The sequence below is a fragment of the Thunnus albacares genome, chromosome 6 (assembly GCF_914725855.1).
Source record: "Thunnus albacares chromosome 6, fThuAlb1.1, whole genome shotgun sequence".
NCBI classification, from domain to species: Eukaryota; Metazoa; Chordata; class Actinopteri; order Scombriformes; family Scombridae; genus Thunnus; species Thunnus albacares.
In genome coordinates, this window is record NC_058111.1 from 16,420,435 (window position 1) to 16,434,623 (window position 14,189).

The window sequence follows — 14,189 nt, forward strand, 5'->3', positions numbered from 1 at the left end:
GAGCAGAGTGTTAGTGAAGTGAGTCTGAGAGCCAAGGAGAGCTACATCAGCTAGCTCCACTGACACACACACAAACACACACTCTCTCTCTCTTTCTCGCTCTCTCTCTTTCACACACACACACACACACACACACACACACATAGACACACACACACATACACACACTTGCAACGGGAGTCCACGATGTGTCCGGCTGCACGGCCACGGCTTTTGTGAAAGTGAGGGGATTGACGCTGCCCCTGTCCCAGCCCCCTTGGCTCACACACACAGTGTTTGTTTGCTGTGTTTAAGATCGAGGTGGTGGTGGTGGTGGTGGTGGTGGTGGGGTGGGGGGGGGGGGCACCGCCAGGGCAGAGCAGGGGCACCGGAGAGGAGAAGAAGAGGAGGAGGAAGAGGAGGAGAGAGACAAAGTGGATCAGATCAACAGCAGCAGACTGAACGCTGGAAATGCCCTTCAGGTGAGTAGATAATGGATCTAACAACTTATGCTCAACACACACACACAAACACAGCACGCATGCACACACATGCATGCTTGCATGTACACACACTTTCTCACTTTCTTAGTCTGAATCTTTTCATCGGACACACACGCTCATAAAGTTGTTGCCTTTTATCCGATTTGGGCTGTTGGATAAATTTAAGTCTGTTAATCTGTTGCCATGTCTTTGAAAAAAAATCTTGATACAGATTAAATCTTGTGTTTTATTGTAGTTTCTTAAATCTAAACCTGACATTGTTTTTTTCTTTCTCTGAGATAAAAAACAGCATGTATGAAGCTGTGATAACTTTTTGCTATGTCTCATTTAGGACAGAAGAGAAATGTTAGAGTTATTACTTTTATCTGACTAAATTGGTACAGCAGCAATTAGTGGAAAGTTATTTATTTTTCTTAAAGTAAATAAACGATGAAGTGAAAATAAAATAATGTGAGTTTTATTTTAAAATTGAACTCTCCTCTACTTACTGTGCTCTCTTTTTACTGTGTGACAAAGTGTTACACGTTTGATTAAAGAAAATACATTATTTTGCACAAAAGCACAGATTTATGAATGTTTCATGTGATCCGATAATTAGTCCGATAATGTTAGCTCGCCCTTGAAAACACATTTCATCCACATGTGGCTTATTGCTTTTTTACACAAACTTTTGAGTGAATCTCATCCATTAAATTTTTGATTAACAATTTCAGTGCAAATATTCCAATCTTTGCTTTCCAGATAAGCCAAATAATTATGTGTATTTATGCTCTGTGCTAAATGACCTCAATCACAGCGGCCCACCACTTTCAGATAAATTGTATGTGCATGTGTGTGTGTGTGTGTGTGCAGGAGTTTGAGATATTGAAGCAGAGAGTGAGCGGCTGCGTGTCCGTCTCCACCTGCAGAGGCAGAATTGGTCACAGTTTACTGGCTCAGTAACATTCGGTGCCTTCAGGGTGTTTGCAGCAGGTGGTCCAAATTGGCAGAATGACTGTGACAAACGCAGAGTGTTCACTGCTGCTGTAAAGTAAATAACATCAAACCATCACATAGTAATTTTAGGTTTTCAGGGTTTTTTTTCATAATTTGTTGTTAGTGTATTTGGAGGCTTGTCACTTGAAGTAAAAATCAGTCAGAATAGTTTTTCACAAAGGGGAAAAGTGTGTGAGAATGCGCAAGTGAGCGTGTTCACATATACATCTTTCTATATATAGATGTATGTGTTAAGTGTTTGTGCATGTTTCACATGCTCTTCCTGAATGTTGCTACAAACCTGTGTTGTTTGTTTGCTTTAAATTGTGCTGCGTTTTGTACGTCGCCAACAGGATCATTTGCACACACACCTGCTGAGATGGCAGGTGCTTCAGATAAATTCACACCAAATAACTACCTGCAGTATGGAATAACTCTTTCAGGCGTGTCAGGATGAGGTGTCAAAATGTTACTGTTAGTAAAAAGGAGTTTTTTGCAGTTTTTTTTTTAGTTCCAAAATTTTAAAAATTTGACTTTAGTGTAGGCAGTGAGAGCTTCAGTAAAGATTGAATAGCGATACTGACATGAAACAGACCCGTGTCATCGCATTTGTGCATGGTACAGTTTGTGCCCCGGCCCACTGAGCCACTAAGCCTCTCCATCCGTTTCAGTTCTCGCATGTGCAGGACGCTTTGGTCGTGACCTACCTTTAGGCCTTTTTTATTAGACCCAGACGAAGGCTTCTTCTTTGGCTGGGATTTAAGGAGCTGCGGTTCATGCCAGCAGGCAACTGTGTGACAGACCATGACTTGCATTGCTTTATGAAAGTGAAAATGTTGGCAACGAAGTGTCCCGTTCAACGACTGCAGACTGAACGAAACTGAAGGAAATTTAATGAACGGTAGTTGGATCTGTTCTACAATCTATGTACTGTTGATGAGCATCACAGTATATTTTTCTGCCCATCAAAAATCAGCGCTTGGGTGTATTTCTGATGATGTTGTGAGGTCTAGTTTTTTTGCCACTACTTTTTGCAAAATTAACTAATAGAAGTCATGAATTCAGGGATACAACAGGGAGCAACCATGACAAAAAAGGAAAAGTACAATGACTTCATCATATTGCTTAATTTAGAAAATTTTCTTGCTTGGTAGACAGAAGCAGAAGCATTTTTTTTTCATGACTCATTGACAAGTTTGCAAGTAGACAGATACCTAAGCTCACTCTCTCTCTTTCTCTCTTGATATTTTTGTCTCTCTCTGTTGCTCTCTTACACACACACACACATACACACACTAAGGTGGTCAGTGTCTGGTGTGTTGACAGACAGCCGCTCACACACTTCTTGCTCTCGCTGTGCGTGTGTGTGTGTATGTGTGTGTGTGAGGAGCGTTGACAGACAGTGTGTGAGTCTGTGACAGAGGGTGTCAGCGCTGTGTCAGGGAGATGTGTTTAGTGTCACACTCTGCTGACCTGATCTCCGGTCGGACTGTCCACTTCGGCCCCGCTGTGGCTCCTTACATAACCCCCGCTGTCATTCACACACCGGCCTGAAGGGATCCACCAGCCTGTGCATACACACTCATACACACACATGCATCTACTTAGTGACGTGCACACAAAGTATGTACGATGTATAGGCATCCTTTCACCTTCTAAACTTGATCTCAGCTCAGGTGATGCTCTTCCCCACTGTCACTCTTTGTTCTTCTTCATATTTCCTCTCTCAGTATCTAATATATTCCATGACGCAGAAGTTACATAAATGAACGCTACAGTATATCTGGAAATATTCAAACACGGCGTTGTGCTTCAAGCAGTGTGTGGGAATATAGTATGAGACCAGTGGGTATCCTGGTTTCCCCAGAGTGCTACAAGACACCTACACAACTTGTGCAATTCTTATCAAGAGTTTGACACTGTTCTGAACTTTGACATGTGCATCATGCTAATTGATGTGACTGTATTAGCATGTAGACTTCTCTGTGCTTGTGTTCAGAATGAGAGAGTGCTTTTATGTCCTGTATGTGCGTGTGTGTGTGTGTCGGAGAGAGTGAGTGACCCTGTGTGCTGTGCTTTGGCCTGTGGTTATTTGGAGGTCAGTGCTGATGTGGTCCCTGCCTGCGGGAGTGGATTTACCATCTTCAGCCTTATAGAGAGCTGCATCCACTTAGCTGACTCTTCCACATTCAGAGGGAGAAGTTCCGTCTCCCTTCTACCTTTACTGTTTGTTCACTGATAACTTTTTACAATTTTGGGGAATATTAGAAAATCAAAAATACCGTATATGAATATTATATAATATTATTAGTGATTGCCTGACTCTATTGTTGTCTTTTTTGATTCTCTTGTAAGTCCCTCGATACTGGGGTTGAGGTATTTGACTCCAGAATAGATTGCACCTCTTTCCAGCACAGATATTCAAAGTGTCAGGGACTTTTTTGACTTTTTTTTTTACCCAATTATTTTTTAATTTATTCATTTAATTTCACTGGTGAACCGTTTGAATGTTTAGCTCATCATTTTGAAGTTGAAATTTACCCAATATCATGCTGTAACTTCTCCCGTTTATCCTGTGTGTCCTCATGCCGAGTGTAGTTTTAGTAGCAGGAGAAACTAACCACAGAGAGTTTTGTATTACTTCTGATATTGGCTTGACAGATTTTATAAAAGCATATAAATTTTATTTTTAGTGAATGCACTTGTCTACTCTGTTTGGACGAGTTTGTATATCCGGCTTCTCCGGCAGCGATAAATAAGATGTTACCATGTTAGTCCGTAAAGCTCTGAAGTAGGCACGTTGTTGCAGCTTATGGAATAAAGTCTGCATCCTTCTTCAAGTTATTAAACTTGTGGTGCAGCTTAAATGTTTTTCATCACTTTCAATACTGAGCGCAGATTGACATCCAGTTTATTTGAGAAAAGTCACTTGAGAGAATAGTTAATTTTTCAGGTAAATACAGCATGTATATTATAGGTCCTGTGCGCTGATCATTTCAACTTGATATTTAATACCGTGCAGGTGAAGTGGAGCATTTCTTTTGTGTATATATATACAGGCTGAGGTAGACGGTAATTATGACAGGCATGGATTGGATTCTCTGTAGCTCCATGCCCGTGAGGAGTGGACATCAAAGCACGGCTCACCAAAGCCCTCTGTAATAAAAGAGGAGGAGGAGGAGAAAGATATTGATTACCAAGGGTGAACATTAGCAAATCTCTTTCTCTCTCCTTTTTTTCATCTATGTCTTCATCCGTCCATCATTTCTCTCCCCCCCCGTCTCTCTTTCTTACTGCCTGATTTGCCTCTATCTCCCTCTACTTATGCTCCCTCCATCCCCCATCTCCTCTCCAGCCCCCCCTCACACTCCCCCTCTCTAATCATTTATTTATCGCTGATCTCTTTATTCTGTATTCTTCCAGTTTAGGGACGGTCCACACTGTGACTGTACGGTTGTATGGCTGTTATCATCATTCCTTTACACCTTTCTTGAACCCTCCTCTTCCTCCTGATCACCGCAGAGATACCTGGGGGCGGGCGGGGTCACACTGGTCCAATCTAACGCCATATTGATTCCATTAGATAATTAATGACCCAGGCAGGGGCCAGGGAGGAGCAAAGAGGGGGTTAGAGGAGGGGGGGGGGGGGGTGAGGAAGATGGGAGAGGCGAAGGGGATGGAGGAGGGAGAGAGGAGGAGGGGGACGCCAGGGCCCTTGAGAGTTGGAGAGAACCTTGGGTTGGGAATGATCCAGAGTCGTCAAGGTCAACCGCACCCGGCGCTCCGATACGGAAGCAGAATGCCGAGCAAGTCGGAATATGGAATACTGAGAGAGAGAGGGGGAGAGATCTTCATGTCCAGCAGCTGTCGATTGATCAGAGGCTGAAAAATTGTACATTAAAAAGTCTTTTGACTTCCAAATCCTGAGGTCCAACCAGGGCCGTAATGCATGATAAGTAGTTTTCAGCCCTCCAACCAGAATACCAAACTTCATCTCCCCAGACGCTCCAGACACTCATTTACAACTACTCAACAACATGAAAGGCAAGATAGAAAACTAGCTACATCAAATATTCTGTTCATGTTATTTCCAACCATGTTTTCTACATCTTCCATGATATTGAATGTTCTCTATTTGATAAAATATTATTCACAAGAATATCTTACATCGCTGTTGTATGTGCGCACCAGTTTTACCTTAAGTTGAATTAAAGTTAAGTGGGGGTTGGAGAAAGAGAGAAGAGCTGTCTAAAAAACTGTTCTCAGTAAACATTTATTTGAGCAAGCACTGCATAATGACCAGAGTGAGTGCTACACATATTTTTGTGTTCAGGGGAAAACCTTTTATTTGCAAAATGTCAACTTACTCTTAGGATTTTCTGCCTTTATTCGACAGTGGTCAATTGAGAGGTGACAGAAAACAAGGGGAGAGAGAACATAACAAAGGTCCCCGACCAGAAATGAATGGGGGACATTTGGATCAGAGTATTTGGTACATGTCTTAACCACTAGACCACCAAATGTCAGCTTTTAAGCAAGACAACGGCCTCATTCACTGTATTTTTTTAGTGAAAAGGAAAGCTCAAGCTCATAGATCCTTCTAATTCTTCAGAGGATGTCAAAAATAATAAAAATCCTCAGATCTGGTGCTATTCTATTATTCTTTTTGTTATAAACCTATACAAGTCTTGGTCCAGCTCTTTACCTTTGCATGATAGCAGCATCCATATCGTGTCCAGTGGGCTATGAGAGCTCCTCTGCCGCCACATTGACAGTCTTGGCCAGGCTCTGTATTGGGCCCCAGGGGTTGGGGAGATGAGGCATAAAACAACCATGTCTCTACCTAGGGGAGCTGGTGGCATGGCAGTGGGGCTATTGTCTGTCTGCGTGCTGTTTGACTTAAATGTGTTCATTTGCCTGATGCCTCTGACTCCCTACGGGGAGGGGCGGCTCGGGGAGAGGAGGGGCACGCTAACGAACCTCTGACAGCTGGAGGCCCTAATTAAACGTCCCCACTGAAAATAAACAGAGCAGGAGCCAAGTGAGCAGCCAGAGAAAACGCACGGCAAACAGCGGCTGTGAGCGCTCGCCGCAGTGCCCTCCTCTCTGTTGCTGTTGAGACCGTGCCAAGAGAGCATGGCTCTATAGGGTAGGGGTCTCAAACACACACTTACACATATACACACACATACACCACACTTATGAATATTTAGCACTGCAGCAACACATTGTGAACACCTGCGGTCACACTTGATACAGGTTGATCTCTACAGCTGTGGGCTCAGTATATTTTTACTCTGAGTGCTCTCTGAAGTCACACTTTCCTTTTCCATATATTTCCTACTGTGCCATTACGGAATAAGCCGACTCACTTCTATTGAGCGGATTGTTCCACGCTGAGTGTCTGAGATGACACGTCTGACATTCAGCCTGTTGTGCTGCTAGCTAGCTGGAGCATTAGCAGTCAAAGTGGCAGGGTCCATTTGGGTGAGTGCATTAATGGGCCGCCCAACCTGCGACAAGGTTATGAGGCTGATTGAATAATTACTGTGGAGGCCCTTGTCCATTACGCCCCTGTGTCTGCCCAGATAGAGGGAGCAGAGAGAGATGGAGAGATTGTTCGAGACAGAAAGATGGAGGGAAAGATTAGATAAGCACAGATAGGGTCAATGAAGAGATAAACATATAGGTAAGGGATGGATAAAGAGTGTGTATGTGTGTGTGTGTTTGTGAGGCAGTGAAAATTTGAGAGTAAATTGTTTCCTGTCTGTGTCTCCTTTTGATCTCCCCGTCCTACTGTACGCAGCCTACAGTAATTTGGCATGTAGGGCATTTATCCAGGTGAGATAGAGAAGGTGACAAAGGTGAAGTTGTTAGACAGAGGTGCACTGCCCTCTGCTCGACCCTGTCTTCCCTTCGCCAGACTCTCTGAAACGAGGACTGTCAATGTTGCAGACTGGAAGCTTGAAGGAAAAAGATATAGGCTTCCTATAGTCAAATGATTACAATATATTCTGCCAATTTAAATGTCCTGAGAAGAAGTTAAGTCTACATCTGGAATATTAACTAGATTTATTAAATTACCAACTCTATGAGTCTCCTACCAACTTAAATACACAGATATGGCAATCAACTTTAGAGTAACATTTCTGAATCCCATATAACTTCATGGTAAAGAGCTGCAGGTTACATTTTCGTGTAGTGCAGCCACTTTTTAACCATGCTAGCGGCGGTTTAGGAATGACAATGAATGGTGGTTGGTCAGTCAACCACTTTGCTCAAGACGGAAATATCTCAACTTATTTGATGGAGTTCCATGAAACTTTGTACAGACATTCATGGTCCCCAAAGGATGAAGTCTGCTAACTTTGGTGATCCCGACTTTTCATCTAGCTCCATCATCAGTTTGTGTGAGGTTTGTTTATGCCCAGATACTTGTAAAAACTGATGACATTCCCAGCTCATTAGCAAATGTTAACATCCTAACATGCTAAACAAAGAAGATGAACATGGTAAACATTATACCTGCTAAACATCAGCTTGTTAGCATTGTCATTGTGAGCCTGTTAGCATGCTGACATTAGCATTTAGCTCAAAGCAATATTGTGTCTAAGCCTCACAGGGCTGCTAGCATCTTTTTTAGTGGCCATTATGGTTGAAGGAGATATCGGGAGGTAGCCTACATATTCATAATATACCCACTTCTTAAGTTTCCACTGAGGCCAATCTTTCAATTGCTGACCTAGGAGCATGCTAGTGATAAAAAACATACATTTTTGCTTTACTATCGCTGCCTAAATACAGAATAAAACCACTAAAGGTGCGCAAATAACCCAATCTCTCCAATACAATAAATCCTCTCAGTGTCAAACCCTGCATTGACTCTGCTGCCTTTGAAATTGGTCTAGGAGTTTTTCATGCATACATTTTATGTTGGGCTGTTTTAACTCAGATTTGTGAAATGATATCTGCCAAACCTGCCCAGCTTCTGCTGACCCCTCTTAGCCAAGGTCAGCATAGCCATGCTCAAACTTGAGACATAATCCATTTTGTACTGCCCCGGCAAAGCTCTTCTGACTTGATTGTGCTGACCCAGCCAGGCCAAAGAAAGAGAGAGTTAGAGAGCGAGAAGCAGAAAGACAGTGAGAGAGAGAGGGCATCTCAGGCCCAAGGGCATGACACCACGGTGCTTGGGGCCACACTAGCCCTTTAAATGTCAACACAGCACAGAGGGGAGGGAGATGGGTGAGGAGCGGAAATCTGTTTGAGGATGAGGAAGAATATTGGCAACTTCCACCACAGGAGGTACAGTGTTGGTAGACTGGCAGAAGGCAGCAATAGATGTGGGAGAATAGGCAGCGGACTGCGTGTCTCTTCTTTGGAGATGTTTGCTTCAAACTCCAGTCACAGCCAAGTCTGATTATTCTCTCAGGGAAGAGGGCAGACATTTGGAGATCTGTGATTTTCAGTTTAATTGTGACTTCAAAGGAGGCTCAGTGTTTTGTCTCATGTCTATTACCTTGGGAACAGCCTCTGACCTTTAAGTGGGGAGGTACATACAGTACCTAATTGCTCTCTCTTAAGCTTATGTCTTTCCTTCTTCTCTCTTTCTCTCTTTCTTTCTTTCTTTCTTTCTTTTTTCTTTCTTTCTTTCTTTTTCTTTCTCCCCCACACTCTCTCGCTGCAGAATTAGGTCCTCCAACTTCGACAAGCTTTTTCAGAAATGCAATTTTTCAGATAGATGAAGTAAAAAATCATAAGATGAGTTTTCATCCAAGCATTTTAATGCAAATACTCTATCAAATTAAAAAGGCTGAATGGAAACTGCAAATGGAGATAAAATGTCATAATGTATCTTTTATTGGAAAAAAAACCTCTTCACGGTCACTCCCGGCTTAGGGTAAAAAGTATACTTTGTTGAAAAATAAATGTGATGGAAACACGTTTATTCATTAAAAAAATGAAAGGCTCCCTAAAACGTTCACGACTTTTTATAGCTATTACATGTATTGGTGAATGAGAATATTTTATGTGCATTACAAGGACACCTTTCTTAATTCACTGGCTCTCTTTTCCTCTTTCTCTCTCTTGTACCCTCTCTTATGGATCTCCAGGTCTGAGTCTGTCACGTCCTCAGCCAATCAGAGCCTTCGTTAACAGCGGCGTCGGCACGTGATTGGGAGAAGGATGGCAACCATGCCGTTTGTCAGTGAGGGGAAGTGTGTGAGCGTGGAGTGGGATTTCTTGCAAGGACTGCTGGCCAAGCCTCCCACCCTGCCCTGGTGAGACACGAAGCACACACACACACACACACACACACACACACACACACACACAAAGTGGCTGATACTGTATAAGCCTGCGTGCATGCCAATGAATTAATCTGAGCAAGGTGAAATCCATACATTAACACCCTTGTACACACTGACAGCCTGAAGAAGAATTTCCTATCAATGAAACACAATCCAGAAGACATAAGCCTGTTCTCCTTGGTGCCACGCATAACCTGTATTGTTGCTCACCTGCCAATCCTGTCAGACCCGTGAACCCCCCTCCCCTTAGTGGGAGATTAAGTAAATTTGGCTGGAATTATTAATGGGCAGTCATTTACAGGCGGATATAAAAACTAAGCAGAATCAATGTGTGTGTATTGATTGTTCTTGGTGGCTGGGGTCGAGGCAGTATAATAATGAGATGTTACAGAGGCTGGCAGCATGAGTCCACAGCACACACACACTCACACACACACAGAAAAACACACTGTTTACACTTATTAGAGAATAGCAAGGAGAAATACAACAGCTGTGTCAGCTGATTAAGATGTAAACATATGTACACACCCTATGTGCATGCTTTTTCTTTGTTCTTTTCTCTCTCTCTCTCTCGCTTTCTCACACAAACACACACACACACACAATACTGGTGGTCTATCTTAGGATGAGAATCAACAACACAGACACGAGGGTGAAATGCTGCTTCAATCCCACACACACAGATTCACACACACACACACACACACACACACACACACACACACACACACACACACACACACTTTATTCTTCCGCAGCACCGACACAAATTGTGAAGTGGCTGTGACAACATAATTCCACCACTCAGGCCCCATTGAGGAGAGTCAATACCCAATCAGAAAGACAGGCTACCTGAGCCCCGGCCCCCCTCTGTCACTCTGCCCCTCCCTCTCCTATTGATCCCTCAATCACGGCTCCAGCTCACCAGCCCGGGACCAGATGAGAGAGAGAGAGAGAGGGAGAGGGAGAGAGACGGAGGGAGGGAAAGTGAGAGATAGGCAGAGAGATTGTGTGTGTGTATGTCTGTGTGTTCACGTATGGATTTTGGAGCAAATGGCATTATTAGGACTCTGCTCAGCCAGATAGAAGAGGGGAGTTTGTCTGTAATTACCAGGCCAATCTGCAAGTGATGGGTCAGAATGGAGATTGTTTCACTTGAATTGCAGGAGCCATTACCATTATATGTATTTATGAAATGAGTTTTTCAAGATTGATGCTTGGATCATTTATACAGAGCATGGATCAATCAACAGGTGGTCACTTAAATGGCTACTATGTGATACCCTCACCAGTTTCATCTTACACAGTGCTGATTCATACTGTTTCTCTGCCCTTTCTTTCCTCTCCTCTTTGCTCCCCCTTTGTCTTTTTGTAATACACCCTCCCTGTTCACCTCTCAGTCTTCAGAACCTGCGTAAAGAGAAGTCTCGCAATGCGGCTCGTTCGCGGCGGGGGAAGGAGAATTTCGAGTTCTTTGAGCTGGCCAAGATGCTGCCTCTGCCCGGGGCCATCACCAGCCAGCTGGATAAAGCCTCTGTCATCCGGCTGACCATCAGCTACCTGCACATGCGCATCTTTGCCAGCCAGGGGGACCCGCCCTGGAGCCCTCTGCTGGAGGGAGACAGCAACTGCAGCAAAGGTGAGCGAAAGAGACACACCCAAAAGGAAAGATTAAAAATGGTTCACCTAAATTCACTGTAGATGAAAAAGAAATATTTTTTTTTTACATACAATAAGAGAATACATTCTGTCTCATGACCACAGTAATTTTAAAAATCCTGGCCACTGTGCAAGTATGCAGAGTTAAATGAAACATGGTTGCGATGGATCATTTCTCTGCTGATGATTCATGCAATTCAGCCTATAAGAAAATTATACAGCAGAGATGAATATGTTGATTTGTGTTGCCAATGAACACAAACCGCTGAAAATCTCATGTTTAAACTCGCATCTCTCCTTCAATCAGAAGCAATCCTCAGCTGTCTGATCTGCCCACTGATACTCCGCCCACAGAGACACCCAACACCACAAAAATTCATTTTGGCCTAGGACAATTACCCAGTCCTCTATTAGTGACCGTAATTACTTGTGTATGTGAGCACGTGCTCAACCACCAGCCTGTAAACATACATTCATGGGCGCCTGGTTATGGGGTTCTGGGGGTCCTCTGCCAGAAAAAAAATTGTAATTTAAAACAAATTTCCTGCATTTCTACACCACCTAACCTCTTGGATTAAGTCAAGAAACAGCCACCTGCACTAGTCTAGATTAGTTAGATTGGGGGTGCTATGAAAACCAAGAACAGTATATAATTGGGTGGATCAGGACAGGGGATGATTATTAGAAGAATGGCTATTTCCTATTTACGGTATGAGAGGAGAGGGAGAGACGCTGTGCTGCTGCTGGAAGAGCTGCTGACTGAGATTAGTCTGAGCAGCATGCATGGGACTAAATTACAATATAATAGATTTGTGTATATTTCTCGCTTTCCCCCTGATGGTCTGAATAACTCAATGCTGCACGGTGCTGCTGTTGCACTATGCTGCTCTGTTTTGTCTGTCCATGCACTGTCAGTGTCCCCTTTGCGCGCCACGATGTTATCAGTTATGAATTTGTTTTTCACTGCGTGAGAAAATGGACATGTGGTGTGAGAGTGTGTAAAAAGAGTCAATTGCATGAGTCTCACAGTCAATGCATGAGAGTTGGCAGCCCTCTTAATAGCCACATTACATTTAAAAGAGCCGACTGATTTGGCTCCTTCGTGAATGTCCCATCTCCACAGTTGAATCATGTCCAATCATTGAGCTAACGTTAGGTGGGCAGGCTGGCAAAGTTAGCTAACGTTGACCTGCAATTTGGTTTGACATTTTGGCAAGAGTACAATTTTTTAGCCAATTTAAAGTTTGCCTGGAGTCATTGGGCCATGCAGGTTCATTCAACGTATGCTGGCCTATATTTTCCTATGTTCTGTTTTCAGTCAGTGATCACAGTTAAGCTGAATGGCATGTTTCTCACCTTGGTAAACAGTCAGATTCCTGTGTGGATTGACAGACTGTGACTGACAGCCAAAGCATGCTGTGGCAAATGATCAGCAACAGGTTCGACTGAACCAACTTAAAGGGTGGTCCAAAAATGTGTGATTTTTTTATTACTTGTTTTAGTCAGTTGCTGAAAATGTCCATCATTTAGTTGTGTCAAATTGGAGTACCTTACCAGCACTCAGATTATTGTCTGTTATGACCTGTTATATACAGCTACGAGTAAAGTAGAAATTGTTTCAGTTATTATCTATAATTTCAGTCAATTGAGTCTTTCTTTTTTGGGGAAACATTACATAAGTGAAACATAAATGTCCATCACTCAGTTGTTCATCATCAAAAAGTTGTGTCAAATTGGTTTACTCACTTCACTGTCAACCTGTTAAACAAATAAATTAATTTTACAATGTTTTGTGTTATTCTGACATAGATTTAATATTTTTTTAACTTTACCTAAAGAAAACAATGACCACTTATAGTGACTCATAACCAGCTTGTAATGTATTATATCCACCTATGCCTCAGGAATTTCATTACTTCACTTAAAGCACCCAATCACCACTGTGTAAATTATAATCACATTATAATGCATTATAACAGTGATTATAATGTATTACAACTATGAGAATTATAATACACTATGATCCTCGCAAAAAAACCTGCCCAGCAATTATGAAGTATTATGATATTTGACCTGATTATAAAATACTTTATAATGTGTTATGATAATTATTATAAAGTATTATGAATATTTATGAGTGCTTATAACTATAATTATACAGCGCTATCAGCAGATTATAATGCATTATAAGTATGTTTATAAAGCATTATAGACATAGACATCATAGAAAGTTTTTCTCTGGCAGAAAAGTGCTGGGATGAAGCACTTGTGTGGTGAGACAAAAAAATACTGTGTGTGGGTTTTGTTTCTATGACAACAATATCTCAACAATTTCTATGACAACATATCACCACTCTAACCGCCATTGTATCACCCCTTTACTTTTTATTGTTTTCTCACCATGAGCACCGACCGAAGGATGCTTGCCCTCATACTTTGTATGGATGAGCTTAATAATGGTGATGTCCCCACTGTCACTGCTCAATTTGACAGCTGTAGAGCAAGGAGGGTGTGGGTGCATGACATGATCCTACTGGTTGCCTGAAAAGGAGCGGCAGTGACGACACCAGCAGCTTTCTGAAAAGCTCAGAGATTTTCAACTAGAAATCAGAAATCAGAAATCATGATTTTGTTGATGCTTAAGTTTTTTCAGTGATAATTTTCACCGTAATAGCACCGACTATGATCCATTTTCTGCTCCGTATGAATAGTATTTATTTGTGTGTTGTGTGTGTAGTGTGTGTGTGCATGTGTGTGTGTG

The 14,189-nt window shown here is 42.5% G+C and overlaps 1 protein-coding gene across 4 annotated transcripts in view; it reads left to right on the forward strand.

The window, feature by feature from the left end:
* npas1 (neuronal PAS domain protein 1) overlaps positions 1-14,189 on the forward strand; it is a 63,908-nt gene that overhangs the window by 24,792 nt on the left and 24,927 nt on the right. For 2 of the 4 annotated variants that reach the window (XM_044354666.1, XM_044354665.1), the window contains 2 exons: positions 9,572-9,739; positions 11,170-11,408. In XM_044354666.1, coding sequence (XP_044210601.1) covers positions 9,645-9,739; positions 11,170-11,408 — 334 coding nt within the window. In that variant the 5' untranslated portion in view covers positions 9,572-9,644. Of the gene's footprint in view, positions 1-369; positions 462-7,792; positions 7,873-9,571; positions 9,740-11,169; positions 11,409-14,189 lie in introns of those variants that run through there. The other 2 variants (XM_044354667.1, XM_044354668.1) reach the window with 2 other exon arrangements.